Raw genomic sequence first — 26036 nt, 5'->3', positions numbered from 1 at the left:
ATTAGTTAGTTTTAAATGATTGTGTTGAACCACAATTCAAAAGCAATGTCTGCTTTTCATATGTTAATTTTCAGTAATTTTTTAATTATTATAACTTTTGTCAGTTTCAAGTTATTTCAGTGACCATTGTGGGTTTTTCTTTCTTTAACGGGAGGGTACCAACAATTTTGTCCACGTCTGTAGAAATATGCTAAATCGTTTTTAAAACTATGTACATTTAAAGGCATTAAAGACATTATTGACCCATTGGGGATCCAAGACACACACAATTAAGCAGACTGAAAATAAGATGAAGGACAGGTCACAGGTACCAATTCGTGAACTTTCTTTTCTCATCCTTTTTGTCTTGTGAAGTGTGCATATACGAATCGCTTTCTGTGGCTCATTTCATTTGGACAACGATTCTTACCGTACAATTACAAAAATGGCTTCTTTGGATGTCCACGTCAAAATATGTGGACAAGAAATTATCAAATATGATCTAGAAATCAAAGCTCTTATTCAGGTAAATGTTTCAAAGATTTGTTCTGATCGTGTTCTGCAACTCCTGACAGCTTCAAAGCGGGGTTTACAGTTAAAGTCTGTCATCTGAAACGTCATCTGGCTTATTTGTGAGATGTCTTATGGACAAAATATTTGTCCATATTAGCCTATTTAACAAAACTGTTTCATTTCACAATGCAGTGATTCTCAAACTTTTACAGTGACGCCGTCCTGTCATTATGTACATGCCTGACTAGACTAACTGACCGGACCTGATTCAGGTCTTCATTATGTTTTACTTACAATACACACGCCGCTGTAACGTCATGTATTTTACTTTAACCAGGACATAAGAGAATGTCCGGGTCCGCAGGCGGTATTGATGGACCTCAACGCACAGGTGAAGGATAAATTCAACCAGCTACGTCTGAGGATCCAGGTAATACGGTTGTCAATTGAGGTATTTTCAGGTTGGATATTCGACGGGCGATTAGCGCGTTCAAACCTCAGTAGCTTTCAAACCACCCAGTGCCTAAATTCCAAATAAAAGTCATAATGTTGGAAAAATAGCACACAACATGCACACCATTTATTTCCACGATTCGGACCATAGTTTGCTTTACAAACTTGTCAACCATGTAGAAATATTCGTAATCCTAGATAATAGCCCCCCAAACTACGACCCGCCCACGCATTTGGACCGGCCCTCTGAACAATGCCAGACTTTATTTTTTAAATAAAAAAATAAACAGTTGACACTGATTAACAGGGGCGCTGCCAGGAATTTTGGGCCCCCTCTGCACAGCTGTTGTCACCACATCTCTAGGACCTAACTGTCCCATCAAAAGCTTTACATAACTCTAATTAAAGGCTTGCAATTGTCTTGCTTCTTGTAGTTCAATACTAGCACTAGCACACTATTTACTGCTGGTGATTTGTTCATGTAAGTCTGCATGTGTACATCATCTCTGCTGGCCAGTGCCCTCACAAAAACCTCCCTGTCCCTGTCAGTCAAATCTGCTGGCCACAAACCTGGGTCAACATCCTTTTTATGACTTCTGTCTTCTTCCACCATGCATCTCTCATCCTCATCATCACTGTAACTTTCCTTCCCTTCTTCCTGTGCTTCCACACGTCTTCCTCCCTCTAGCTCTACCTGAGAGGGCCCTGGCTCTGTAGGATGTACACAATGCATGTGATATATACATATATATATATACTGTGATATAGTATATATAAAAATATGCCATATACCAATAAATGACACTAACACTACAGAACATTGACCCAAATTACCTACAGTTCTGTATCACCACTACTTGATTACATACATTAGATCCGCTAGATTTTTTGGTGTGTGTGTGCAAGCTTTTCAAAGAAATTGCCCTTCATGATGGGAATAATAAAGTCTGTATCTATAGATGTCATTTAACGGCCATAATTCAATCTAAATGAACGTATCAAACTAGATGAGGCAAAGCATACGTCCGCGACCTTCTCCACACCAGGTCGCGGCCCACCAATTGAGAAACATAGGTGTAGGCTATATAAGCCTAGCCTGGCTCTGCCCTCCTACGTACTTCCGCTCAATTTTCATTTTGCTTCTGTACTAGGTCTGGGATTTCGGTGTATTAGTCGTTTTTCAGAAACACATTTTTTGTAGGTCCAATCAGTGAACAGAGGGAGTGGCTGAGAACGATGACGTTGATGTCGTGCACTAGTTTGAGTTGTATTTCAGTAATGGCGGCGGAGAAAGATGCATGCGAAGCTATTGGGTCGGTTGTGGCAACGCTGCCGAATATCCAAAAGTTAAAGCCAGAGCAAGAACAATCCTTGATGAGTTTTGTTGGTGGCCATGATGTTGTGGCCCTCCTCCCCACGGGGTTCGGGAAAAGTTTGATTTTCCAGCTACGGCAGCTAGCTCCGTTACAGTAGCGTTGAAGGAGTTGGCTAAGGCAAACGCTAGCGATTGGTTATTGCAGATCTGAGTGGCTCTGGGCAGATCCAATAGTTTTAAACTTAAACAGAGTACCCGCCTTCAAGGAAGTTAACGCTTGTCAATGGAGCGATCCCAGACCCTCTGTACAAACAAATGCTGTTGGCAGACTTAAGGAAAACTACCGGTTTTTCTTCCTATATCTGTCGAATATCAAACCTGAAAGGATCTTGCTTGGTTGTTAGTAAGACAGAAATAGTTCTCGCTTTGTTAAAGGCAAAGCATAGATGGTCATTGTTTGGCAGGGTGTGTGATGCTTCATCGATGTGTTCCATCCTTACAGAATCTGGAGCAGATGGCTAAAGAGCAGGATCGAGAAACAGACCAGCAGGCCATCCTAAAGGAGACAGAGAGCCAGCACAGACAGATGCTCAGGTGAGGAGTGTGTGTGTGTGGGTGTGGAGAAATGGAAAGTGACTGGTGGATTCCGAGTTTGTGTGCTACTGTCACCTACTCCCTCCTTAGTAACCAGACAGCGTGGAGGAAGGCTAACCTAGCTTGTAAGCTGTCCATAGACATGCTGGAGAAGGATGAGCTTCTGCACGGAGGTGACGGCAACATCAGGCAGAGGTCAGAACCGTTCTAAATCTAACCCTGGCCCTAGCCCTAGCCTCGACTTTTAGCTTAGCTTAAACCCCCAGTTCTACCCCTGGGCCTAGCCTTATCCCCCCAGTTTTAGTGCCAACCCTGGGTCTAGTGCTAAATTCCTAGTTTTAGCCCCAACTCTGGACATAACCCTAGCCCCTTGTTATAGCTATTCGAATCTTACTGTGTCCAGGAAGGCAACCAAGAAGAGCCTGGTGCAGACCAGCAGTGACATCACAGAAAGCCTGATGAGCATCAGCAGGATGATGTCACAGCAGGTTATGCAGAGCGAGGACACCATCGGCACTCTGTGTAATACATTTAAAACTGTGTGTGTGTGAAAGAGAGGAAATGAGAAAGGCTCTTTATGACTGTGTTTTTATGTATTAAAAACTTTGAACCCCCACCCCATCTCTTCTACCCCTCTCCCCCCCACACACACACCCCTTCTAGCCACCTCATCCCGGACGGTTCTGGAGACCAACGAGGAGTTCAAGAACATGACAGGAACCATCCACCTGGGCCGCAAGCTCATCCTCAAGTACAACCGGCGTGAGCTCACTGACAAGCTGCTTATCTTCCTGGCCATGGCGCTGTTCCTCGCTACCGTCCTCTACATCCTCAAGAAGCGGCTCTTCCCTTTCATATAGACATACACACCAAATATTAACACGTAATATACCACACATGCAATAAATATGGTCCCTCGTTAATTTTCAACGTGCATATATGTAAAACCGAACACGTCTGTCTTTCTGTCACCTGAGATATTTGCTGCCCAAACCAGTTACTGATATGCACTGAACATATAATACTGTTGGCAGAGGGAGGAAAACCTTACTTAGCTTTACTAAAGTGAATTCTGTAATTCCTATTGTTATTTCCAAGGAATGTTGTATATGTTGGATACATTTGAGTGTTTAATAATGTAGTTTTTGATGAACAGTATCTTGTACCGTCATGTCTTTTTTATGTATTACCAGAGAAGAAGATCCCTCATGTACCTGCATCCATGCAGCACCATATGTAGTGCTGCATGCACCATGGGTAGGAGAACCGTCAGCGCAGCAAGGAAGTGGTTTGTCCACAAAAAAGAACTTTGAACCATTGGCGTCATTGTTTAACATTTATTTGAAGTAGAACCATACTCAGAAATGTTGTGTCTACAAATATAAAAATAATTTTGGTGATAAATGTGTAAAATTAGATAGTTTGAAGTAAATGCCTGAAAGACATGAAACTGAGACTGTCACGCCAAAAACTGTCCTAGTGCCAAAAACTCCTATCTGACGCCATAATGCCGTTCCGATGCAAGGACGCGTCTGTCGCTATGCCGACCTTAAAAATCCTGTAAAGTGGAATTGAAAATGAGTTTTCACATCACATAAGAATGTGTTGTTAACTACTCATCCAAATTCGAACGGAAACGAAAATTATGACTACATATAGTCGTCAATGAACCTTTATCACGTGACGAAAACGAGATGAGACGCAACGTAAATGCTGGTCATGTGACAATGACTTTAATTAAATGTATAATGCAATATTGTTGACGAATAAAAACAAGACGAAATGTGGTTTACAAAATAAAAATGAGACGAAATGTTAAAACGTTATTTCGTCTCGTTTAGTCGCGTTGTTATTATTAGCCAACTCATGAGGTTGTGGTTAATGTGTCTCATTTTAACGTTAGCTTTAGACGTTAGCTTTAAACGTTAGCCACTGGAGCTGAAAACGACTGAGAGTCTGAGACAAACGTGTGTGACTAGCGTATGTGTTTTTGTTTGTGAGAGAGTGTAAAGTGGGTTAACACGTGACTAGTGTGTGTACTGTGTGTGTATTTGTTTGTATGAAAGAGTGTAAAGTGGGTTCTTAGCATAGGCGGAAATCCAGGGAGGGACACGACCCCCCCGTCCTGGGAAAAATAGGATTTGTCCCCCCCAATAAATCACTGTAAACATAAGGACATTTAAATAATATTAATAATATACATTTAACTTATTACAATGTAGGCTATGTGTTACAGCAGTAATTTTGGTGTCCCCCTCAAGAATTGCTCTTGAGAAAATGTCATATAATTGTCCCCCCCAAAATTGATAGCAGATTTTCGCCACTGGTTCTTAGTTCCTACCTGACTGACTGCATGTGTACTAAGCATCCCTTGTTGGCCAAATACTGCAGCTAGTTCATTCACATAGCAATCACACTGAACTGAATTTGGCATCAACAACATGACTTTGAATACCTTATTCTAGACAAATACATACATTTAAACAAATGGTTTTGGCATTAAATCAGCAGTCGTCTCTGCTTGAGACTGGGGGGGGCGTGTCGCCTGAAGGAGCTGAATCTCCGCCCCCTCGAATTTAGCAACAACAGCAACACTAGCTAAATCAATTGCAGATATCAGAAAAGACCTACCTGCAGTCTGAGTGTTTCATGTATTAATTACTTTGTCTTTGCATCATAACAGCTGAGTAACAGAATGCAACCGTCTGTGATCTGACGTAGATCGGTCGCTGTGACGTACATAGGTCGGGTTTTGGCTCCGCCTATTCAAAACCTGAGCTGAAAACGGAAGAGAAACTGTTCAACGGTCTAACTCCACATTTCAGTGCAACAAAGTTTTCGCGCTTTGTACATACTTTCAGGAACTCATTTCACACATATTAGCCTATAATGTACTGAGAAGCAAATCATGGAATTTGCTTTACAGGATCTTTAAATTCCTGAGATAGCAATGCGTGCTAGCAGGAAACTGTCCTGGTTGTTATACTGGTTGCTAGGATGTTTTGTATTTAGGACTAGGTGGCAGTGGTAGGTTCCACCTGGGCCACAGAGATACTAGGTTCCGTTGAGTTGTCCAGGGCTACCTGACTCAGGGAAGATTCTGTGCCCAGGCTGGAGAGTCGTGGCAGGGCCGTCCTGGCTTCCTGGAGTGGGAGGTGCACAGGGAGGCCCACTGGACTAATAGAGGGCACCATGTTCCTAGCCTGTTGGCTTGGTGGTGGGGCAGTGATGGGCTGCGAGCTATCTAATTGGCAGAGGGAGCACAGACTGAGGCTGGTGCACAAGGCGCCCCAGTTCTGCTCACATTGGGCAATGACGTGGCGGGTGATGGCGGCCTGCAAGTCCTCGCCACATCCCAACAGGATGTTGACCAGCTCTACATGAGGTCTGGAGGGGTACAAAGGAGGAAAATCTCTACATTGATTTAGAAGTGTAGGTCAACTCTGAATGAGTGAATTAATAAAGTGATTGTGTCCAAGTTCACATTTAGATACTGTATATATGTCTATAGATTTCAGCATTTGATTGACCTTGTCTGATGTGGTAATTATTGATGAGTCTATTTCTATGAGTATATTTCGACTGGTCAGGTCTGGGCGCATATTTCAACTACTCCAGACTGGCGGTGTGTATTACCATCCTGACTCACCCTTTGGGGAAGAGCAGGTGGAAGTGGATCATGTCAGCCATGACGCTGAGGTTGTCAGTGACGACCAGACAGACGTTGTGTTTGGCGTAGCACTCCCGCTGCAGCTGGTACACCATGTCCTCCAGCATCTGGCACCACCGGCTCACACAGCTGAGGCGCTGGCGAAGCCCTGTCGCCAGACAACGTAGGGCATCCTTGATGAATGACTTACCCTGGTCAACAGCAACAACAGGACACAAACAAACATTAATGAGGATGATAAAGCACATCCTTTTGAGAACAGTTTATCCTGCTCGACAATAACTAAAACAACATCAGGGCACAAACAAACATTAACCCTCGTGCTGCCTTCGGGTCACATGACCCAAAGGTTCATAACGAACCATCGTTGTGTTTACCCAATTTTACCCAATACAAAAACAAATACAAATAATTTTCTTTTAACCATTCCAATGTGGGGGGTCTGACACAGCCCGACAGTTAAAAGAAAATGCTTCACTTTGTTTTTGTATGAGGTAAATTTGTCGCAATACGACGGTGGGTCACAATGACTGATGGGTCAGAATGACCCGAAGATAACACAAGGGTTAAGATCGAGGATGAAGGACGTCCGTGAACCACAGTTTAACCTGACACAGATCAATAACAAAAACAAAATTAACAACAGGACATGCAACAATGAACAACAATGACACATACATTATTCTTACTCTTAAAGGCAGGATAGGCAACGTTTTGAAAACCCAGCAGTTTTAGCTGGAGTTTGAAAGGATTCAAAGCAAAATATCCCACCTCCTCCCATAAAAGCAACTCCAAAACAGATTAACTGACTACTACCGGGAGGTAGGTAGACAGATAAGAGGCCGTCCAATCATTGCATTCGGATCGAATGCCGTCCAATCATTAGTGCCGGTCCGACCTTAATGATTTATCGTGTTTATTACAGTCCTGCAATACCCCCAGATATTGGATCTATGTCATTTTACTATCAAACCTTTAGATTTATTAGTTGCTATCAGGATGTGCAGTTTATTTCCCAAAATATGTCAAAAAGTGCTTCTCAACATTATCTACCCTGCCTTTAAGTCAGCAAGTTGTCTGAGTTACCTAGTGAGCCTTGCTAGTAAGATAGTAGGTTGTTATGATTATCCAGTTAGCCTTGCTAGTAAGATAGTAGTTTGTTATGGTTACCTACTTAGCCTTGTTAGTAAGTTAGTAGGTTGTCAAGGTTAACTAGCTTGCCTCGCTAGTAAGTTAGTAGGTTGTCTGGGTTATCCAGAGCCTGGTTAGTCACATGAGTTACCTGGGCGTCAAACTTTCCAGTGTTGTGCAGGAAGGTGAGGCAGATGTCCTGGAGACCTCGTATCTCACATCTCTAACCTCCCCTGAGCTGACCAGGCAGTGTTGGATTTCCGCTGGGGCGCACACACACACCCACAGCACACAGTCTGTCTCTCTGTCTTATCTGCCTTCCCTTTTGATTACCCTAATGCCTGTCGGTGTGCCTGTTTGTTTGTTTGCCCATCTGCCTATTTTCCTGCCTGTCTAGCTGTCTCCCTGCCTGTATATATGCATGCCTATCTCCCTGTGTGTCTGTCTATCTCCCTTCTTGTTGACCTCCCTGTGCAGAGGCCATGGGTAGGAGCATGTCCGTGGTAGTCACCTAGTGTTGGCATTTGAAAGGGAATGTGCTGGGGTGTAATGAGTTTAAGAGGTGCCAGTATAGAGCATTGAATTTAAGCACAACGACAAAACCAGAGCGGCGTGTACCTGTCTGACAGGGGAGGGGGGGGTGTCGTCCGTAATACAGCCTATAAAAACTAAATGATTATGAAATAATGAATTTTAATTGTATTAAAAATAATTGACTAATTCAAAGAACAACAAAAAAATACTTGTAGGCTTAAAGGCGCACACGATCATCCTCACATTCTGTTCCTGTCAATCCTGCATGAGGGAGGGCCGAGCCAACTCACACACAGTCAGAGAGTAGTCAAAACTCGGAGGAGAGGCATGACAAATCAATGCATTTTTAAAGATATGTGGTTACGGTCGAGTATTATTTCATTTAATAATTTAATTGGGTGTGCTTTGCCTTCGGCAAGGGCACAACCTTTGTTCTCTCACATATATATTATTATTTTTATTATTCTTTTTGCCCCCCTAAAACTCAGTCAATATTTGGCCTACATAGACAACCTAGGTGTCAAAAGTTTCGTCTTGGTACCGATTGAGTTGCTTGTATTGGGATTTAAGTTCCGTTGCATGGTTTAGGCTTAGGTTAAGTTTTTGTGGCGAAAAGTGAAGCTAACGGTGGCTAATTTGCTAGCCACAGTCACTGACGTTACTAACGTCACTACGTCACTAACGTCACGAAAACTCGCGTGACTACCTCTAGCAGAACGTTAGTTTAGCAGCTTGTTAACTTCTGGGAGATAGCTAAGCTAACTACTTTACTGCAAGGCAGCTGCAGAAACGCCACAAGAAGAGGCCAGTAGATGTACTTCCTTATTAAGGAAGTACATCTACTTTCGGAAACAGTAGTTTACTATTTCACTGAAGTATTAGCATCATGACATTAGCCTCTGTTGCCCGGGCAACACATAACAGTGGTCTATGATGCATCTGTTTTCAATCGTTAAAATAAACATTCCTCACAAATACGTTTTCGTTGTAGGATTTATTATGACATTAGATTACAAGTAAACGATTTGTGGGTGAAATTATCATTACCTGTCGTTTCAAACCAGTGTAGCTCACTGCAACGCTGTAGCCTACGCGAGACACTACAAAAACATCTACACAGCTGTTTAGAAAGTCAAACGGCAACAGAACATGTTCGGCACTCCCCTTACTTAAATCAAAAGTCTATCTAACTACTAACCTGAACTTCATTGCCACAGCCTAAACCTTGTCCATCTGTTCATGAAAATAATTAATTTCAGCCTAAACCGTACAACGGAACGTTAAATCCAATTCAACCAACGCAATCGCTACCAAGACGAACACAGCAGTAGTCTAGTCTGTACTACTACTGTACCGTAGTAGTACAATTTACCGGGGCAGCTTCTCCACACAGGGCTATATCGCACTTGGCGTTGTTACTGACAATGATCGCTACCAGTGAGCTTTTTATGAATGAGCGATTTTCCACTAAATAAATGTCAAGCTTATTTACGTTTTGGGGGGCATATTTTCAGTTAGCAGATGGTACTGTTTGAATCGCGATTCCATCTTCTACTGCCGGGTAACGTCGTAGAATAATCTTCAAAGGGGGTTCTTTATTAATGAATGAATGCAATGAGTAGGCTAAATGCCTGAAAATATCATGAGAAGGGAAAAACTTAAAATGACGTTTAAGTCATAGAGATTAGGTCAATTTTTAGACCGGTCTGCCATATTTATTCGTTTTGATTCAACGATGAGGCTGCCTCTTACAGGGGAAATGAGAAGACATCTATTTCATTCTACACTTCACTCGTATTTTCAGTTGTAAATGAGCAGCAAAAAAGAAGCTTTTAAATCTATGTAATCTTTATAAATAATAAGTATGCATTTTTATATAAAATATACAGAAATATCAGTTGTAAAAATGTCATTCAAAAACGGACCCCTGTGCAACCGACGAAAGCAAGCACACCCTACAATTTCCCCAGAAATTGTACCCTCTCTAGTTCAAATTGTTTTCACACATATCATAGTCAAATTCATAGTTAAAACATGTATTTTTTAAAGAGACGTTCGGGAGCCAAAAGAGCTGGCTCTTTTTAGTGAGCTGAGCCATACGAGCCGGCTCACGAAAAAGAGCCGGAATGCCCATCACTAATACAAAACAAATGCGCCTACAACAGAAGTTGTGTAGGCGCATTTCCAGAGAAAATAAAATCAAGACACTGGGTCTTCAGAGGCTCGGATGAAGGAACTGTAAAAATATTTTTGTTTTCCTTTGTACATCCAAACTGAGAAAATGTAATTCTTCGTTCGTTTGCAAGCCATGATGTCTCTCGAGGATAAAAACACTTGCACGGTCGTAGCTCAGTTTCTTATGGGCGGGCCAGATTCTCTGGGCGGGCAAAGCAGAGAGAGGGGAGGTAACCTTCCTCCTTGTGACGTCACAAGGAGGAGATTTTCAAACAGAGCAATTGCGCCTTCAATTTTCTCAAAGGCGGAGAAAAACACCCAGGGCTTGGTTTACACCTATCGAAAATTCTAGCCACTGGTGGACCAAAGGCAGGCTAGGGGAACTCATATTAATGTTAAATAACCTCCTAAAGGGAAGTTTTCATGTCATGTCACCTTTAACCCTTGTGTTATCTTCGGGTCATTCTGACCCATCAGTCATTGTGACCCACCGTCGTATTGTGACAAATTTACCTCATACAAAAACAAAGTGAAGCATTTTCTTTTAACTGTCGGGCTGTCTCAGACCCCCCACATTGGAATGGTTAAAAGAAAATAATTTGTATTTGTTTTTGTATTGGGTAAAATTGGGTAAACACAACGATGGTTCGTTATGAACCTTTGGGTCATGTGACCCGAAGGCAGCACGAGGGTTAAGCAGTCAAACTAAAAACACGAAGCAAAAAGAACAACGTATAGGCCCTGCACGAATAATACTACAGTACCAATAGTATTGATTTTCGTAAAGTTCACATGTGCTTCTTGATCGGACTTTTACCACATTCTTAGACATTTTTAAAAGACACCTTAAAACCTAACTTTTTACCGAAGCATTTAAGTATTTGTATCTCAGAAGGGTTTAGGCCTACTACTTTTATTAGTTATATTATTGTTTTTATAGATTTGCTATTTTAATTATTACTTTTATCACTTGTATTATTGTTTTTATTGATTTTATGTTCCAGGCTGTACAGGGAATGCTGACACTTTTCAGAGTCTTCCCAAGGAACCAACACTCGATGGGCTGTGATGTTTGAAGATCCCTGTGCAGGGATCTTCTCATAGACAAACATCGACCCTCAGATACACATTTGCTCGAACAATTTCACTGAGGACAGTTTTGAAAACCTGGGACAATGTAAAGCAGGATTTGCTATGAAGCTGTTGCTGAAAAGAGGTGCTGTTCCGACCTTATGTTCATCACAACCGCAAGCTGTAGTATGGTTTTGTCGAACAGTTATTAGCAATGCTAACGTGAGTCAGCTGAGTTGAATCACGATATTGCTAGAGCTAAGCTGTAACATTACCCACCAGTCGATCTCGTTTGCTTCGACAACAGAAGTGGAAAAAACTAACGTTATCATTTCAAATGATATCTAGTCACTCTGTTGAAAAGTGTTGTGTAGACACAATAGATTTTATTTGTACGTTTTTATTTCAAGTCTCAGACTTCGATGTTTCAGTGAGTGCTGTTGGCTGTGTTGCGTCTTTGCTCCGCAGCTTCACTCGTTGTAAACCAACCAATCAGCGTGCAGCTCATCTATATATTCATGAGAATACCATAAAATGGAGAAAATCTCGTTTTATTCCAGGGCTATTTTACAGGGTGCATTAGGGCGCATAGAACAGCACCCGGGCCATTTTCAGCCCAACTAATGTTACATACCCTATTTGGAGACCTTAAGGAACAGTGTGAAATACCCTATAAAATCAGTAAATGACCTCTTTAAGGAAAAATAACTCCAGGACGTTGGGAGTGCTGCTGCGTTACGGGATATGTAGGTCCTACCTGTCTCTCCACTTTGCGTGCTTCATACTGTCATTGTGAAGCTTCAATGTTTTATGTAGTGAGTAATCTGAAGCAAAACGAATACATTAGACTTTCTCAATAGGCTTACACGTTGCGCCTTGCGCTGGCGAAAAAGTTTGGCAATACTAGGCTACTTATACGCTGGTGATGGCACCTATGACCACTGGTATTCTTCGAGCCACTGGTGTCGAAATTCATGTCCGTATCGTTTTTCCCGCGTGTTTTCCCTGACGAATCATTCTCAGGCTCATCATTCTCACTCACAGGCTCCGTTTGACACGCTTAATCGACATCAAGTGATGGTTCGGTTACACTTGAATGTCTCTTCTTAAAAAAGGAGTCAATTGTCCGCTTCATTTTAACACGTCAGATTTTAGTAGGGCTATATATATTGTAAGTAGTGTTGTAGTTATTGTTTTCATGAATTCGGAGTTCAGGGGAGACAGTAAGGTTGGGGGGGATGTTGGGTAATCTCGCGGCGTTGGGAAGTTATAAATCAGAGCGACTGTCTTGATATCTCTCTCTTGTGTTTGTGGCTTGACGAGTGAGAAGACGTGTTTGATTTACTGTTTGTTGCTAGCGTGCTGGTTAAGCGGCGCGGGCTGTGGCCAGAACAACAGCCCAGTTGTGCAAATAAAGAAATATAACTGTGGACATCCAAGTCGTCCTGACTCGTTCATACGACCATAGTCGTGGTCGTTACAATATTATGCGATTGCTGCGTATTCTTAAAATACACATTACTGTTTTAATAAATGCTCATAACATATTGCCTACAACCTAAGGTAAGCACAAAAATCAGTGAGGCTACATTTGCGACCCATTAAAAATTAAGGTCGCAATGGCATTTCAAAAGATCGCAAATGCGACCATTTCGGTCGCAGTGTAGTGCCCTGCCCTGGTGTTGATGTCAGCTGAGAAGGATGGTTCTGGCAAACCAAGAAAGAAATGTTCCCCCCACTTTACAGATATTGACTGGTCCCTTATACTGCACGCACACGCACACACACACACACCTAATGGTATTGATTACTATGGCACCTGATGGTTCTCTAGAACAAAAACACTATCTAAAGTTCTTCCTAGTATCTATACTGACTAGCCAGATGGTTTGTTACACATAAACATCTGGGAAATTACCCCTGGAAACTGTTTGGAAAAGGGCAGGCACTTTCAAACTATACTTGGCAGGTGATTGGATGAACCATCTATCACAGGTTAACTTCAACCACACCTGTAGCTGGCTGTATCCTCATAGGACGACGATTGGTCCGAACCACCGTTCAGGCGCACACACACACACACACCGTAAGGCCCATCCTTCTCCATCTAAACCACTAAAAAGCACAGAAGGTCCTCATAAACTGTTAATTTACGATTGAAACAATTATGTACAGAATTCCTCATAGGATCCAAAATGACTGGGGGGAGCTCCTAAATCAAACACAAATAGCTACAATAAATGTATCCTTTATATATACACACACACACCAAGACATAAAAGGGCAGTTCCACTTGTTCATTTTATAGGAGGACACTCTTGGGTACCATGATTCAGTGCAGCACTTTCTGCTGTCCTTGATTAGGCAGGGGGTGAAAGAGTCCAGTCTGCCTCAGGTACCTGGCATGAGCCATGGAGAGGACCTCTGGGTCCAAGACAACCAGCAGTCCACCAGTCACAGCAGGATCCAGGACAGGCTATCCTTCTCTCTCACACCTTCACAGACAGACAAGTGGAGGTAGTAGGTGAAGGGGGAAGTAGACACCAACTGCTCCTGCTCATCTTCTCTGGGCTGTCACACATGATGGTGCTGCTTCAGCCCTGTGGACATCCATAAAGTTCTAGCAGGTTCCAGAAGAAGCAGGATTTTGCTGGCAGTGTCTGGTGGGGTTAGAGTGTGAGAGATGGTAAGGTGTCACAGTATAAGATTAACGCTTTTTAGTTCAATGTCCATGATTGCTAATTACTAATATCACATTTCTACAGTTAAACATTACTGTCTGAACTCTGACCTCAAGGTGTTTTGGGGCCAGCAGCTGGGGGCGGGGCCTCTGGCTGCTCTGGCTCTGGCGGTAGGGCGGAGCTCATCGGGTTTTCTTCCTTCCTGTCTGAGTCTAGGAAGTCATGAATGGCGTTCTCTATGTGTGGCCGGAAGATATGGTTGAGCTTGGGGTCCACCACCTGAGTGATTATCCTGTCCACCCCAGACTCCAGCATGCCTGACCTGCAGGCATAACACAGAAAATGCAACCATTAGGTAGAAACAAATATCTGGAGCCAACACTGCAAACAGTCACTTGTGAACAGAAAAGGCTACGACACAAATGTATCACTTAAATGAAAAAAAGTAGTATACAACTAGAATGACAGTCGTACTCGTATTAATGTCTGTATATATATATATATTTCTAAACTCACGTCACTGTTGCAAATTAAGATGATACCAGGCTGGTACTAGACAGCCACATCAGATTCAAATAGCCTACATTTGAATTTTGATTGATACTTACTGAACGACGCTTTGTCTCAGTCCATTCCTCACTTGATTCTTGTTAATGGAAGGGTTCCAATCTTGTGTGCTTAGGTGCGTGGAGACAAAGTTGTCAACTTTCTGTCTTAGGTTTTGGTAGGCTGGCTGTAGGACAATGAGTGGAATAGAGAATTAGCTTGCTAGTTAACCATCATCAACACCTGGTTACGCTAGCTGGCTGGGACATTATCCCCGTAATTATCTAAATAGCTGGCTGAGTGACTTTATCACGTCAGAAAACTGATTGCAAAGCGGTGGAAAAGCTGCAGAACTTTCTATGGTTTAGTATATTGGCAAGTTCCAATAAACAAAAAGTTATCTTAAGACATCAGAGATTGTCCAGTTCACTTTAGCGACATACTGTGGCTACCAAGCTAGTTAGCTACCTTTGTATCTACGTCTGCGAGACAGTCTCTACGGAACTCGTCGAAGAGGCCTCTGTTCTTCAAATGCTCCACAATCATGGCGATGAGTTGCGGGTCACCTGGTGGCAGATTAACCGCACCCGCGTTACCACTGCTGCCCTCAGCCATTAACAGAGTTAGTGTGCCAGTGGTTGTCTGTTCTAGCCCTTTGATACTTTTGAATGTGCTGGTGATTAGGTACGATTGATTTGTTTTCACCGCTTGGTGGCACCACTTGGCTTTGGAGGGTTTCATAATCTGATCGGGTAACCGGCGGACTGTGTGATATTTATATCGAATTTACCCAAAGTCAGTCCTGGCGGAACTGAAGTTGACCAGATCGGAAGTGGGTCTGTTGTTCAAGCGTCGTCGCGGTTCAAAGGTACAGTTCAGCTAACGAATAACGAACGTAATATAGCTTTTAGGTGTTATTTTCCTGACTGATGTTTGAGCAAAAACTCAATGTTGTATAGATTTTATGACATGTTTACTGAGTTCCTAACGTTGCAATGCAAGCCGTGATATAGCTTAGCGGTAGGGTATCTATGATGCGAGCCAGTATTAACACTGGCTTCTGAACGAGTTAGGCTAACACTAGTTAGCTAGCTTGCGTTACTCGCTGTCAAGTAGCCCAGCCAACCCTAGAAAGGAACTAGGTTACTGCTATTTAATTAAGCTAACTAACTAAATATAAGCACATCATTATGTATCTTCCCCGGCGTTATACTTAATCTGTAGCCCATGCTCGTATGGGTAGCTTAGCTAGCTAATGGACTGGTATTGAATCGCAAGTAGCTTGCGTGATATGAATAACGGATCGATGCCTTCAGACGAATGGTGCGTTGACGTACCCCTTTGTGCATTTATTTTAGATGAGTGGTGACAACTCCGGGAACAAGGAGTTTGAGGAACAGCTGCGCCTGCAGCAACTGTACGGCCAGAAGCCAGGGGACGGGACAGATCCCTACACCTTCACCGACCCAGAAGATGGAACTGTCTATGACTGGGACCACAACAAAAAGGCCTGGTTCCCCAAAGTATGTCTGCTTGTCTGTCTGTCTGTCAGGTTTTGCCAACTGCATATCCATCTGCCTTTCAGTCTATTTCCCTGCTACACTGTTGCTTCCTTCTTGCTGAAAGGTTGTTTGTGGTGCATGATGCTCCATGCAAACTCAGTGTAACTTGCATCCCTTCTGCCCACGCAGATCACAGAGGACTTCCTGGCAGCATACCACGCCAACTATGGATTCACCAAGGAAGGCGAGCATGACCCGGATGCAGCGGTGGTGGCCGGTTCTGCCCCAGCAGCTCAGGGTCCAGACGGCAAATCAAAGAACACAGACCCGACCCCCACTAAGAACCAGGACCAGGGCCCAGAAAAGGAGGACAAACAGAAGGGAGAGAAGAGGAAAGCAGATCCAGGTACAGAATAGGAGGAACGATACTCCCAGTTGGAGTTTGGTGTCTTATCTAGGAGTGTGGTGGTAGATTTCACATTTAATTAATTTGAGAAGACACTATTATCCAAAACGACATACAGATTGTGCATGTAAGTACTACAGATAAAAGTTGTAGACTTGAGGTTGGAGAAGTTGGCCTGTCACTGGATGACTGATCTGATGTGAACAAGTGTTGATTTGGTTTTACTCTTTAGCTAGCCACTTAAAGTGGCTGTAAAGCAGAACTGAAAATGAGTTTTAAGTTCATCACACCACAGAAGAATGTGTTGTTACCTACCCATCCAAATTCGAATGAAAAAAACAGACAAGTATGTTAAAATAGGCTTTGAAATTGTGAGAAAATCAGCAGTCTTCTCTGCTTGATACTGGGGGGCGTGTCGCCTGAAGGAGCTGAATCTCCGCCCCCTCGAATTTAGCAACAACAGCAACAACTAGCCAAATCAATTGCAGATATCAGAACAGACCTACCTGCAGTCTCTGAGTGTTTTGTGTGTTAATTACTTTGTCTTTGCATCGTACCAGCTGAGTAACAGAATGCAGGTTATATAAACTGTCTGTGATCTGACGTAGATAGGTGGCTGTGACGTTAACAACGTCTAAACAAACACCTAAACAAAACGTTTGAGAGCTTTTCCCCTGCTTTCAGCAACTAAATTCACACGTATATAATGTACTGAGAAGCAAATCATGGAATTAGCTTTACAGCACTTTTAACAGCTGTATTTGGGCTCTTCTGTTGTTTGGGAAGCATGAGTAATTGTTGGACTGCGGAGCCCCACTGTAAAGAATATCTAACGTCTCTCTGTCTGCAGGATGGTTTGATGTAGACAAAGACAAGAATACCAACGTATATGTGTCAGGTAGGTCACTTTCTTTATTTTTGCTTGACTGTTTACTGTAATCAACCTATACACACACACACACATTGTAATATCAACTTGCTTCTCGAACCTTTGTGCACAATCTGCACACACACACATGGTAGGAACACACTCCACAGCACAACACTGGTTTTAGGTGGTCATTGTCAGGTGTTATGGTGATTCCCTGCTGGTGTCCCTCTAGGCCTGCCTCCAGACATCTCCACGGAGGAGTTTGTGGAGCTCATGTCCAAGTGTGGCATTGTCATGAGAGACCCCATCACTGAGGAGTACAAGGTCAAGCTGTACAAGGATGCCCAGGGCAACCAGAAGGGAGATGGCCTCTGCTGCTACCTCAAGGTACACTCCTGTGTTTGTCTTCTCTCCTCACTAGAGAAGGAGGCTGTGGGTATACGTCTCTATACACCCCCCCCCTCTACTACCCCCCCCCCCCCCCCCCCATAGAGGGAGTCAGTGATTCTGGGTCTATCCACCCATCCAATCACCCCCTCCCCTAATCTATTGTATACGTGCCTGCCACTCTCTATTAATAACCCCCTCTGTCCACACACACACAGAAGGAGTCGGTGGCCCTGGCTCTGCGTCTGATAGACGAGTCGGAGGTGCGGGGCTACAAGCTCCACGTGGAGGCAGCCAGGTTTGAGCTTAAGGGCCAGTACGACTCCAGCAAGAAGAAGAAGAAGAGCAAGGAGTACAGGAAGAAGCTGCAGGCACAGCAGAAGTAGGTGCTCCCCGGCTGGTCGAGGTCCGGTCTGCGTGTGGAATTATTGCGATCATTATTCTGTGTTTATGAAGGACTTGTGGGATTGACAGCCAGCTTGTGTCTTGATTGGCTGTCCTGGTTGGGGCCTGACATGTGATTGGCAGTTGTAATTGATTGACAGGCAGCTGGACTGGCGACCGGAGAAGAAGGGGGAGGTGAGAAAGAGACACGAGCGTGTTCTGATAATCCAGAACATGTTCCACCCCAGCGACTTTGAGGTGAGGCTGTAGAACCTGCAGCTGGGTTCTCCCAGATGGGGATTGGTCTGAGTACTGCCTCTGAACCAGATTAAAACTATTTTTCTTTTTTCTTTCCATCTTATCTAAGACTAGGCTTAGTATATAGGTTGATGAACATTATAATGTATACCTTTCTACTAGTGTTGTGACGGTACCAACATTTCAGTAGTCGGTACCAATACCAGTGAAATTTCACTGTACTTGATACCATTTTTGATACCGAAGCAAATATATATATATATTACTGAACAACTCTTGTTGACAGTAACAGTCACCTACAATATGCAAGACTGTAGCTTACTCATGACAACAACAGAGCATTAATACAATCACAATGCATGTAGGCCTAAAGGCAAAATAAATGTATGTGGAGACTGTGAACTGAGTATAGACATTTAGCGAACTCAGCAAATGACAGAGATCATTTGTAGAGCTAAAAAATATAAATCTTGACTTGATCATTTTTAAGAAGTAGAAAGAATGGGTTCAACATGCTTCATGGTGCCCTTTAAATTTTGGTCGTAAATACAGCTCTGGAAACATTTGAGACCAGTGCACCTTTTTCTTTCAATTGAAAAAAAGTTGAAAAGGACCATTTTGAGTGAGGAACAGAAGGATACAATTTGCAGTGGCCTCTTAAATGTTACCCTTCTCAACTTTTGAATTGAAAGAAAAAGGTTCATATCAATTTTTTTCCAGAGCTGTATACATCCCAATCACCAAAACACAATTTTTTTGCAAACTGTCATCTAAAAGCCTCTGTAAAAATGTGTTAAGCCTGTGGTGCCCTCTCCTTTTGTATGCCCCAGTATTAGGTATTGCATTTGCAGTCTGCTGCAAATCATAAAGGACATGAACGTTCAAGGCTCTCAAGGCTCATGCATTCGCCGTGAGACTCACGACATACATTACATGTATGGTAATCTCACGCCAAAATTTTGATAACATTTGAGAGCCCTGAACGTTGATGTTTGTAAATTGTTTTCTGGTGAACGACGATATTCTCATTGTCATCTGCCACCGAAGCTATTTCCATATGTGGCATTTTTCACTTTTGCTTGTCCAGTGTTGCCAATTTAACAACGTTGTCGCTAGATTTAGAGAGCCACAAGCGACTTCTGGTGAGATTATTTCTGACTGCAACACGGTACTTCAGAAGTTCTGGTACCATTTATTTAGTTTGAGTACCGACTTGGTACCGGTTTTTGTGACAGCACTACTTTCTACATACTATAACTTTATGAGGATAACAAGAATAGCTGTAGTTAAACAGTTCAATTTAACAGGTTGTTATGTTTCAACATGAGTGATTAGCGATTAGTAATGGAAGGAGCTGTCACTCCTTCCCCCTTTCAATCACCGGGTCCTCAACCCCTGTCTCCCCCCAGGAAGACCCTCTGGTTCTGAACGAGATCCGGGATGACCTGAGGACGGAGTGTGAGAAGTTTGGCCAGGTGAAGAAGGTCATCATCTTTGATGTGAGTGTCCCTCAAGAACTGTCCTCCCTGCAGCTTGTTGCTCCTTGTCTTTCTTTCCTTTATTGGGTGTTCCTGCCTTGGCAAGGCGCCACCTATATTCTCATATATACTATTTATTTATTATTGGGTGTCTGCCTTTGACAAGGCACAACCTACACTCACCGGCCATTTTATTAGGTACACCTCTTCAATTGCTTGTTAACACAAATAGCTAATCAGCTAATCACATGGCAGCCACTTAATGCATTTAGGCATGTAGACGTGGTCAAGACAACTTGCTGAATTTCAAACCGAGCATCAGAATGGGGGAAAAAGGATTTAAGTGACTTTGAACGTGGCATGGTTGTTGGTGCCAGACGGGCTGGTCTGAGTATTTAAGAAACTGCTGATCTACTGAGATTTTCATGCACAACCATTTCTAGGGTTTACAGACAAGGGTCCGAAAAAAAATATATATCCAGTGAGCGGCAGTTGTTTGGACGAAAATGCCTTGTTGATGTCAGAGGTCAGAGAAGAATGGGCAGACTGGTTCGAGATGAAAGGCAACAGTAACTCAAATAACCACTTGTATGCAGAATACCATCTCTTAAAGCACAACACGTCGAACCTTGAAGCAGATGGGCTACAGCAGCAACAGACCACACCGGGTGCCACTCCTGTCAGCTAAGAACAGGAAACTGAGGCTACAATTCGCACAGGCTCACCAAAGTTGAACAATAGAGGATTGGAAAAACGTTGCTTGGTCTGATGAGGGGGGGGGGGGGCAACACTGGTAAAACTTACTTACCGGTCCCGGGGTCAGGTCTGCATGTAGAAGCAAGACAGAGCACAGCCAGCATCTCCAGGTGAGGGAAATGGTACATTATGCCTGCTGGGTGGGGTCTTCTGTAGCAGATAATCAATTTCTCCAAAGCACAGAATGTTACTGTTGAGCTAGTAATGTGGTGGGACTGATACATTATTAAAGCAATTAACCACGAGAGGGCTATCAAATGATGGTCGTAAGTCCTGTAGAGCAATCGATGAAATTCAATATATATTAGTGCTGTCAAACGATAAAAATATTTAATCGCGAATAATTGCATTAATGTCACAGTTAACACGCAATTAATCAAACATTTTTATTGATTCTAAATGTCCCTTGATTTCTTTTTGTCCCATTGTTTTTTTCTCATTTTAATGCTCTAATAAACATGGAAAAGTGGATTGGCTTGCTTAGTGCAAATGTTTTTTTTTTTTTTGTATTGAAAACAACATTGCAATCACCTGACTTTGACGAGGGGCCGGAGAATTCGCATCAGCTGTTTGCTTGGCCATCAAGTGGTATTTCAGACTGGACGTGCTGCAACGATGGCTCAGTTCACAACGACAAAACGCACAGATCACTTTGGTCTTGTCAATGGAACCATTTGGCAACTTTTTAAAAGTACACTTTCCATTCAGAATCTTATTGGCATCCATTTAGGCGTCTCGCGCTCGCCATCCACTCAAAACGTAATGTTAGCCTACTACTTTTTAGCCAGCTCGCAAGCCCAAACCATAGAGTTAATATTATTAGATGAAGCAACTTTTGTCATGATACAAACTTTACGGAAATGTATGCTGTCACTGTATAGTATTCCTTTCACTTGGTTTTTAGAAATAGGCTATAGGGCTAAATAGGCTATAGGGCTATTCTAGATGGAACTCATCACATATGTTGCTTTTTTTCTTTGTGATATGAGTATGATTTCCAACGCATTGTATCGGATTAAATAAACTGTTAACATGAACACTTAGCTCGTCGTTAAATATATATAATTTCCTATTGTGGTTATCAGTTAAAGTATTTATCTTCGTCTTTGCTCCAGATAGACATGTCAACAATCTATGCTCACGTTTAACATAATATAATATTTGCCATCATGTCATGAACGTTTTTACGAAAAATCAAATCTGTTTTAAAATAACGGGAATAAACTATATTAACAACATTTCATGTATGTGTGACAACCATTTGCTAAACTTGCTACAACAGGGCAGGCAACTCAAGCCATTTCTTTCAGCTCCAGGTAAATCGGCTATCGGCCAATGTGAACTTTTGTGCTTGTGCCCTGTTAGTATCCGCGAGCACATTTGCAGGCAACTTTTATTGACGTAAGCAAATACATGGGGTGCTAGTTTACCCATTTTGGATTGGTTTCAAACTTAGCAAAAATCAGGAAAAATTATTCTATGAAAAAGCTAGTAGTATGAGCCAGGTTCGAGAATTGAACAAAAATTATTGGGGGAGATAGTTTTGTAAATGTTGACTGGAGTTATTAAACGACCGGAAGAGCCGGAAGTCTAACAAGAAATGCAATACCACCTACATCCACCGGGGCCGTTGCTTCAAGCCGAGGGGTGGGGGCTTGGCCCAAACAAGTGTGTTGTTTTGTTTCCGGTCTAGCTAGATCCGGTGTGGTGTTGTAGTTTTCTAACGTCGCTAGTTGTTGCATGTGAAAAAAACTACAAAGTTTTCTAGGCCAAAAAGAACGTTAATCTCGCCATTAAAAAATTTACGCCATTAAAATGGGTTTGCGTTAACGCCGTTAATAACGCGTTTAACTGACAGCACTAATATATAATTCAATAGCGGCGATAGTCGGTCAAATCACATGACCCCCTAGTGTTCAGACAGGGACACATAATGATCACTTCTAGTAAACTTGTTATATTAGCCGGTTTTCAGAAATACAATTCAAGCTTATTTACGTCTGTGGGGGTGTATTTTCAGTTTGCAGATGGTACTGTTTGAATCGCGATTCAAGCTAAGTTACTGCCAGTGACAAAGTTGTTAGAATCATTGTTTCAAAGGGGGTTCTTTATTAATGAAAAGCAATATGAGTAAATGCTTAAAAATATCACTACAAGGTAAAAACCTGAGGGGAAGTTTAAGTCATAGACCTAATATAGGTTAGGGCCATTTTTACACAGGATTACCCAATTTCTTCGTTTTGATGCAAATGTGAGGCTGCCACATAGCCTATCACATTCCCTCTTGCACTAAGGGAAATGAGAAGAGAACCCTGTTTCATTCTACACTTCACTCTTAGTATTCTGAAGTGTAAATGAGCAGCAACAAATGTATGCTTTTTAATCTATGCTATCTTCATAAATAATAAGTATGCATACTTATCTGTAAAAAAACAGATCCATCTGCAAATGACGCAAGCACACCCCACAATTTCCAGAGAAATTGTCCCATCTCTAGTAAGGAGTTAGGATAGTTGTGATGACTTCTTCCCCTCCACCAGGGGTCTCTAGTTAGGATAAGTTTTTATTTGTCAGGTGCACAGAACAACACAAGGTCAGGCTGGGCACTGAAATTCAAGCAGCTGACCTTTTCCACTTCAGATCCGTTGATGTGAAGGGGTGCATGCTCCTCCTCCTGCCGCCTCCTATAGTCCACAATCAATCTCCTCTGTAGGCTGACTCATCACTGCCAGAGATGAGGCCCACGATGGTTGTCGTCAGCAAACTTAACACTTAACTTAACGCTCTGGAAAAGAGCGTATGCTAAAAAATGACTTAATGTAACAAAGAGGTTGGAGCTGTGCGTTGCCGCACAGTCGTGCGTGAACAAGGAGAACAGGAGAGGGCTGAGCACACAGCCCTGGGGGGTGTCTGTGTTGGTGATCAGTGTGGATGAGGTGCGGCCACCGATTCGCACAACCTGTGGCCTTCCCGTTAGGAAGTTGAGGATCCATTTGCAGAGGGAGGCACTTAGTCCCAGGTGTGATGATGTGTGTCTGCTCCCTAGCGCCATCCTGACGGCGTGGCATCTGTAGCGTTCAAGGAGCCGGAGGACGCAGACGTGTGCCAGGTGGCTCTGGAGGGGCGCTGGTTCGGGGGACGCAAGCTGTCAGCCCAGCTCTGGGACGGTACCACAGACTATCAGGTGTGTATCTGTGTGAAAGAGTGTATCTGTGTGAAAGAATGTGTGCTGAGAGAGAGATAATATGTTTGTTTTTGTGTGTCTCTTTGTGCGTGTGTGTCTGTGTGTATATAGGTGGACGAGACCTCGAGGGAGCGAGAGGAGAGGCTGAAGGGTTGGGCCAATTATCTAGAGGGGAAAGGGGCCAAGCCCACTGGGCCCAACCCTCTAGAGCAGCCCACAGGCCCCCCTACAGACCCAACTACAGACAGCAGCACTGACCAACCAAGCACCACATCCACAATCACACTCCCAGACAACAAGGCCTCAAGCCAATCAGTGCAAGGGACTGCAAAGAACCATGAAGTAGAACAGGAAGCAGACTCCACAGACAGCAGCCTGGCAGGAAGTGATGAAGACGACACATAAGCATGGACTGTGGTCTCCACCCCTACCCCCTTCACCTCATTGTCTGATTGTTGCATAGAGAATGTGGACAGTTGGAAATGATTTCTCCTTGGATACTGATAATAAAATCTACTTTTTTCACAGTGTTATTTTTCTCCCTTTTTATTTGTTACAGGGAAATAACAGGCAAATAATCTCAATATGACTGCAATGTCAAGCGGTCAAACCCAGATTAGCAATTTTATTTTGTTATCGAATCATTTCAATCTTGAGCCAAGGTATTCTTTAAACACAAAACAACACCTAAACTTCAAACATATCACAGGTATAACTGATTTCTAGTTTATTAACCAGCCCTGAGTGTTTCAATCTTGTCTGGTGCTACTTACAGTCTGTTTTGATTGCATTCTTCCTCCCCTTAGTAAATCATTGGTCTGGTAATTTACACCATCTGAGGGCCAATGCATGCATAAACAATTATGCTAGATTAGTGAAATTATCTTGAAGGTTTTCTTTCCCCTCCCTTTCTAAACAGAACATAGGTGTGGAAGATGTGAACAGACTATAATTATTTCTGGAGTTTACTCTGTAGTTCTACTACAGAGTAAACTACTTCTCTAACTCTTCTCTTTGTGTCATCCAACTGTCATGTTTTTGAAAAAAAGGGTGTGCAAACAGTACCCTGGCAGTGTAGACATATGTGTGTTCTTATATTTAACTGTGCAGAAATAATGGAAAACTTAAAACAGAACAGTTTTATGTGTCTACCAATGCAAAAAGAGGGTTAATTGGATGTGCTTGCTTTTGACAAGGCACAAGCTATATTCTTCGTAAATTTTTGCACTAGATAGACAATGTCGGTGTCAAAATGTTCGTCTTGGTCCCGATTGCGTTGCTTGTATTTGCACGAACGTTCCTTTTGACGGTTTAGGCATAATTTTAGTTTTTGTGGAGAAAAGTGAAGCTAATGGTGGATAACTAGCTAGCCACAGTCACTAACGTCACACCGTCACAAACCCATGCGTGATTACCCATAGTAGAACATTAGTTTAGCAGCTCGTTAACTTCTGGGAGACAGCTACCTCAAACTGCAAAACAGCTGCAGAAGGGCTACAGGCCAAGTCCAGGATGATAACATGTAGCTAGCTAGGCTGTGATATTAACACCCTCTATTTTTGTACACCCTTCCAAAGCTTGTTGTATTTGCCAGTTTTCCAGAAATACATTTCAAGCTTATAAACGTTTTTGGGGGCATATTTTCAGTTTGAAGGTGGTACTAGATTCCAACGAAGATACTACCAGTGACAACGTTGTTAGAATCAGCTGGTTTCAAAGGGGGTTCTTTATTAATAAATGCAATGAGTAAATGTTAAAAAAAATATACCTAGAAGGAAAAAACTTGAGGGTAAGTTTAAGTCATAGGCCTAATATAGGTTAGGACCATTTTTACACAGGATTTCCCAATTGTTTTGATGCAACTGTTATCTACTATGTTAGTGTTGCACACTTGGACACAATGTCTTCCAGGCGTGCAGATGTTTTATACTTTTTATTTGTCTTCATACAGGGGTTACAAGCTAGTTCTTCAATCTGGCTACCTCTCCTCGCGCTCTCTCGTTTCTCCTCCTAATTCCCGCGAGCACTTGCTCCCGCCCCGTTTTCCCGACAAGAAGGGACCCCTTAGCTGCCTGAAGTGCCTGTCTAAACCTTAACAATTGCAACCCTATTTGCTTTACAAAACTATGATGATTGACATTATGAATG

At 42.7% G+C, this 26036-nt stretch overlaps 3 protein-coding genes across 5 annotated transcripts; 2 read left to right on the top strand and 1 right to left on the bottom strand.

Moving 5' to 3' along the window:
• Positions 1–335: 335 nt before the first annotated feature.
• On the top strand, positions 336–3784 carry bnip1b (BCL2 interacting protein 1b). The gene is made up of 6 exons (XM_062453814.1): positions 336–505; positions 830–922; positions 2763–2854; positions 2945–3049; positions 3258–3376; positions 3518–3784. Exons 1-6 carry the CDS (start codon positions 425–427, stop codon positions 3712–3714), a joined length of 687 nt encoding a protein of 228 aa, XP_062309798.1. The 5' UTR covers positions 336–424; the 3' UTR covers positions 3715–3784.
• A 2084-nt stretch (positions 3785–5868) lies between these two features.
• Positions 5869–15349, bottom strand: bod1 (biorientation of chromosomes in cell division 1). Its single transcript, XM_062453075.1, is given in 8 exon segments — positions 5869–6241; positions 6504–6715; positions 7807–7880; positions 7883–7918; positions 10224–10236; positions 14234–14438; positions 14725–14849; positions 15131–15349. Coding segments are annotated over 8 exon segments (1185 nt in total). The 5' UTR covers positions 15278–15349.
• Positions 15350–15396: 47 nt separating this feature from the next.
• htatsf1 (HIV-1 Tat specific factor 1) lies at positions 15397–24421 on the top strand. Of its 3 annotated transcripts, none has more exons than XM_062453252.1 (10): positions 15397–15530; positions 16021–16185; positions 16354–16570; positions 17421–17468; positions 17674–17828; positions 18047–18210; positions 18374–18470; positions 19880–19969; positions 23751–23888; positions 24000–24421. In XM_062453252.1, exons 2-10 carry the CDS (start codon positions 16021–16023, stop codon positions 24291–24293), a joined length of 1368 nt encoding a protein of 455 aa, XP_062309236.1. In that variant the 5' UTR covers positions 15397–15530; the 3' UTR covers positions 24294–24421. The 3 variants fall into 3 exon arrangements, with proteins under 3 accessions (XP_062309236.1, XP_062309239.1, XP_062309237.1); XM_062453253.1 differs by lacking the exon at positions 15397–15530 and adding an exon at positions 15536–15557; XM_062453255.1 differs by lacking the exons at positions 19880–19969; positions 23751–23888; positions 24000–24421 and having other exon boundaries at positions 18374–18482.
• The last annotated feature ends 1615 nt before the right edge of the window (positions 24422–26036 follow it).

Source organism: Osmerus eperlanus, chromosome 27 (assembly GCF_963692335.1).
Source record: "Osmerus eperlanus chromosome 27, fOsmEpe2.1, whole genome shotgun sequence".
NCBI classification, from domain to species: Eukaryota; Metazoa; Chordata; class Actinopteri; order Osmeriformes; family Osmeridae; genus Osmerus; species Osmerus eperlanus.
Note: the sequence above shows the minus strand (reverse complement) of the source record. Positions and strands in the feature narration are given on the sequence as shown.

What these genes read in the sequence shown, in the direction of transcription:
- bnip1b (XM_062453814.1), top strand. Translation starts at nt 425, where the DNA reads ATGGCTTCTTTGGATGTCCACGTCAAAATATGTGGACAAGAAATTATC. An exon ending in CAGCACAGACAGATGCTCAG is followed by an intron (nt 2,855 to 2,944) that starts GTGAGGAGTGTG and finishes CTCCCTCCTTAG; the next exon opens with TAACCAGACAGCGTGGAGGA. An exon ending in GGACACCATCGGCACTCTGT is followed by an intron (nt 3,377 to 3,517) that starts GTAATACATTTA and finishes CACCCCTTCTAG; the next exon opens with CCACCTCATCCCGGACGGTT.
- htatsf1 (XM_062453252.1), top strand. Translation starts at nt 16,021, where the DNA reads ATGAGTGGTGACAACTCCGGGAACAAGGAGTTTGAGGAACAGCTGCGC. An exon ending in AGAAGGTCATCATCTTTGAT is followed by an intron (nt 19,970 to 23,750) that starts GTGAGTGTCCCT and finishes TCTGCTCCCTAG; the next exon opens with CGCCATCCTGACGGCGTGGC. An exon ending in ACGGTACCACAGACTATCAG is followed by an intron (nt 23,889 to 23,999) that starts GTGTGTATCTGT and finishes GTGTGTATATAG; the next exon opens with GTGGACGAGACCTCGAGGGA.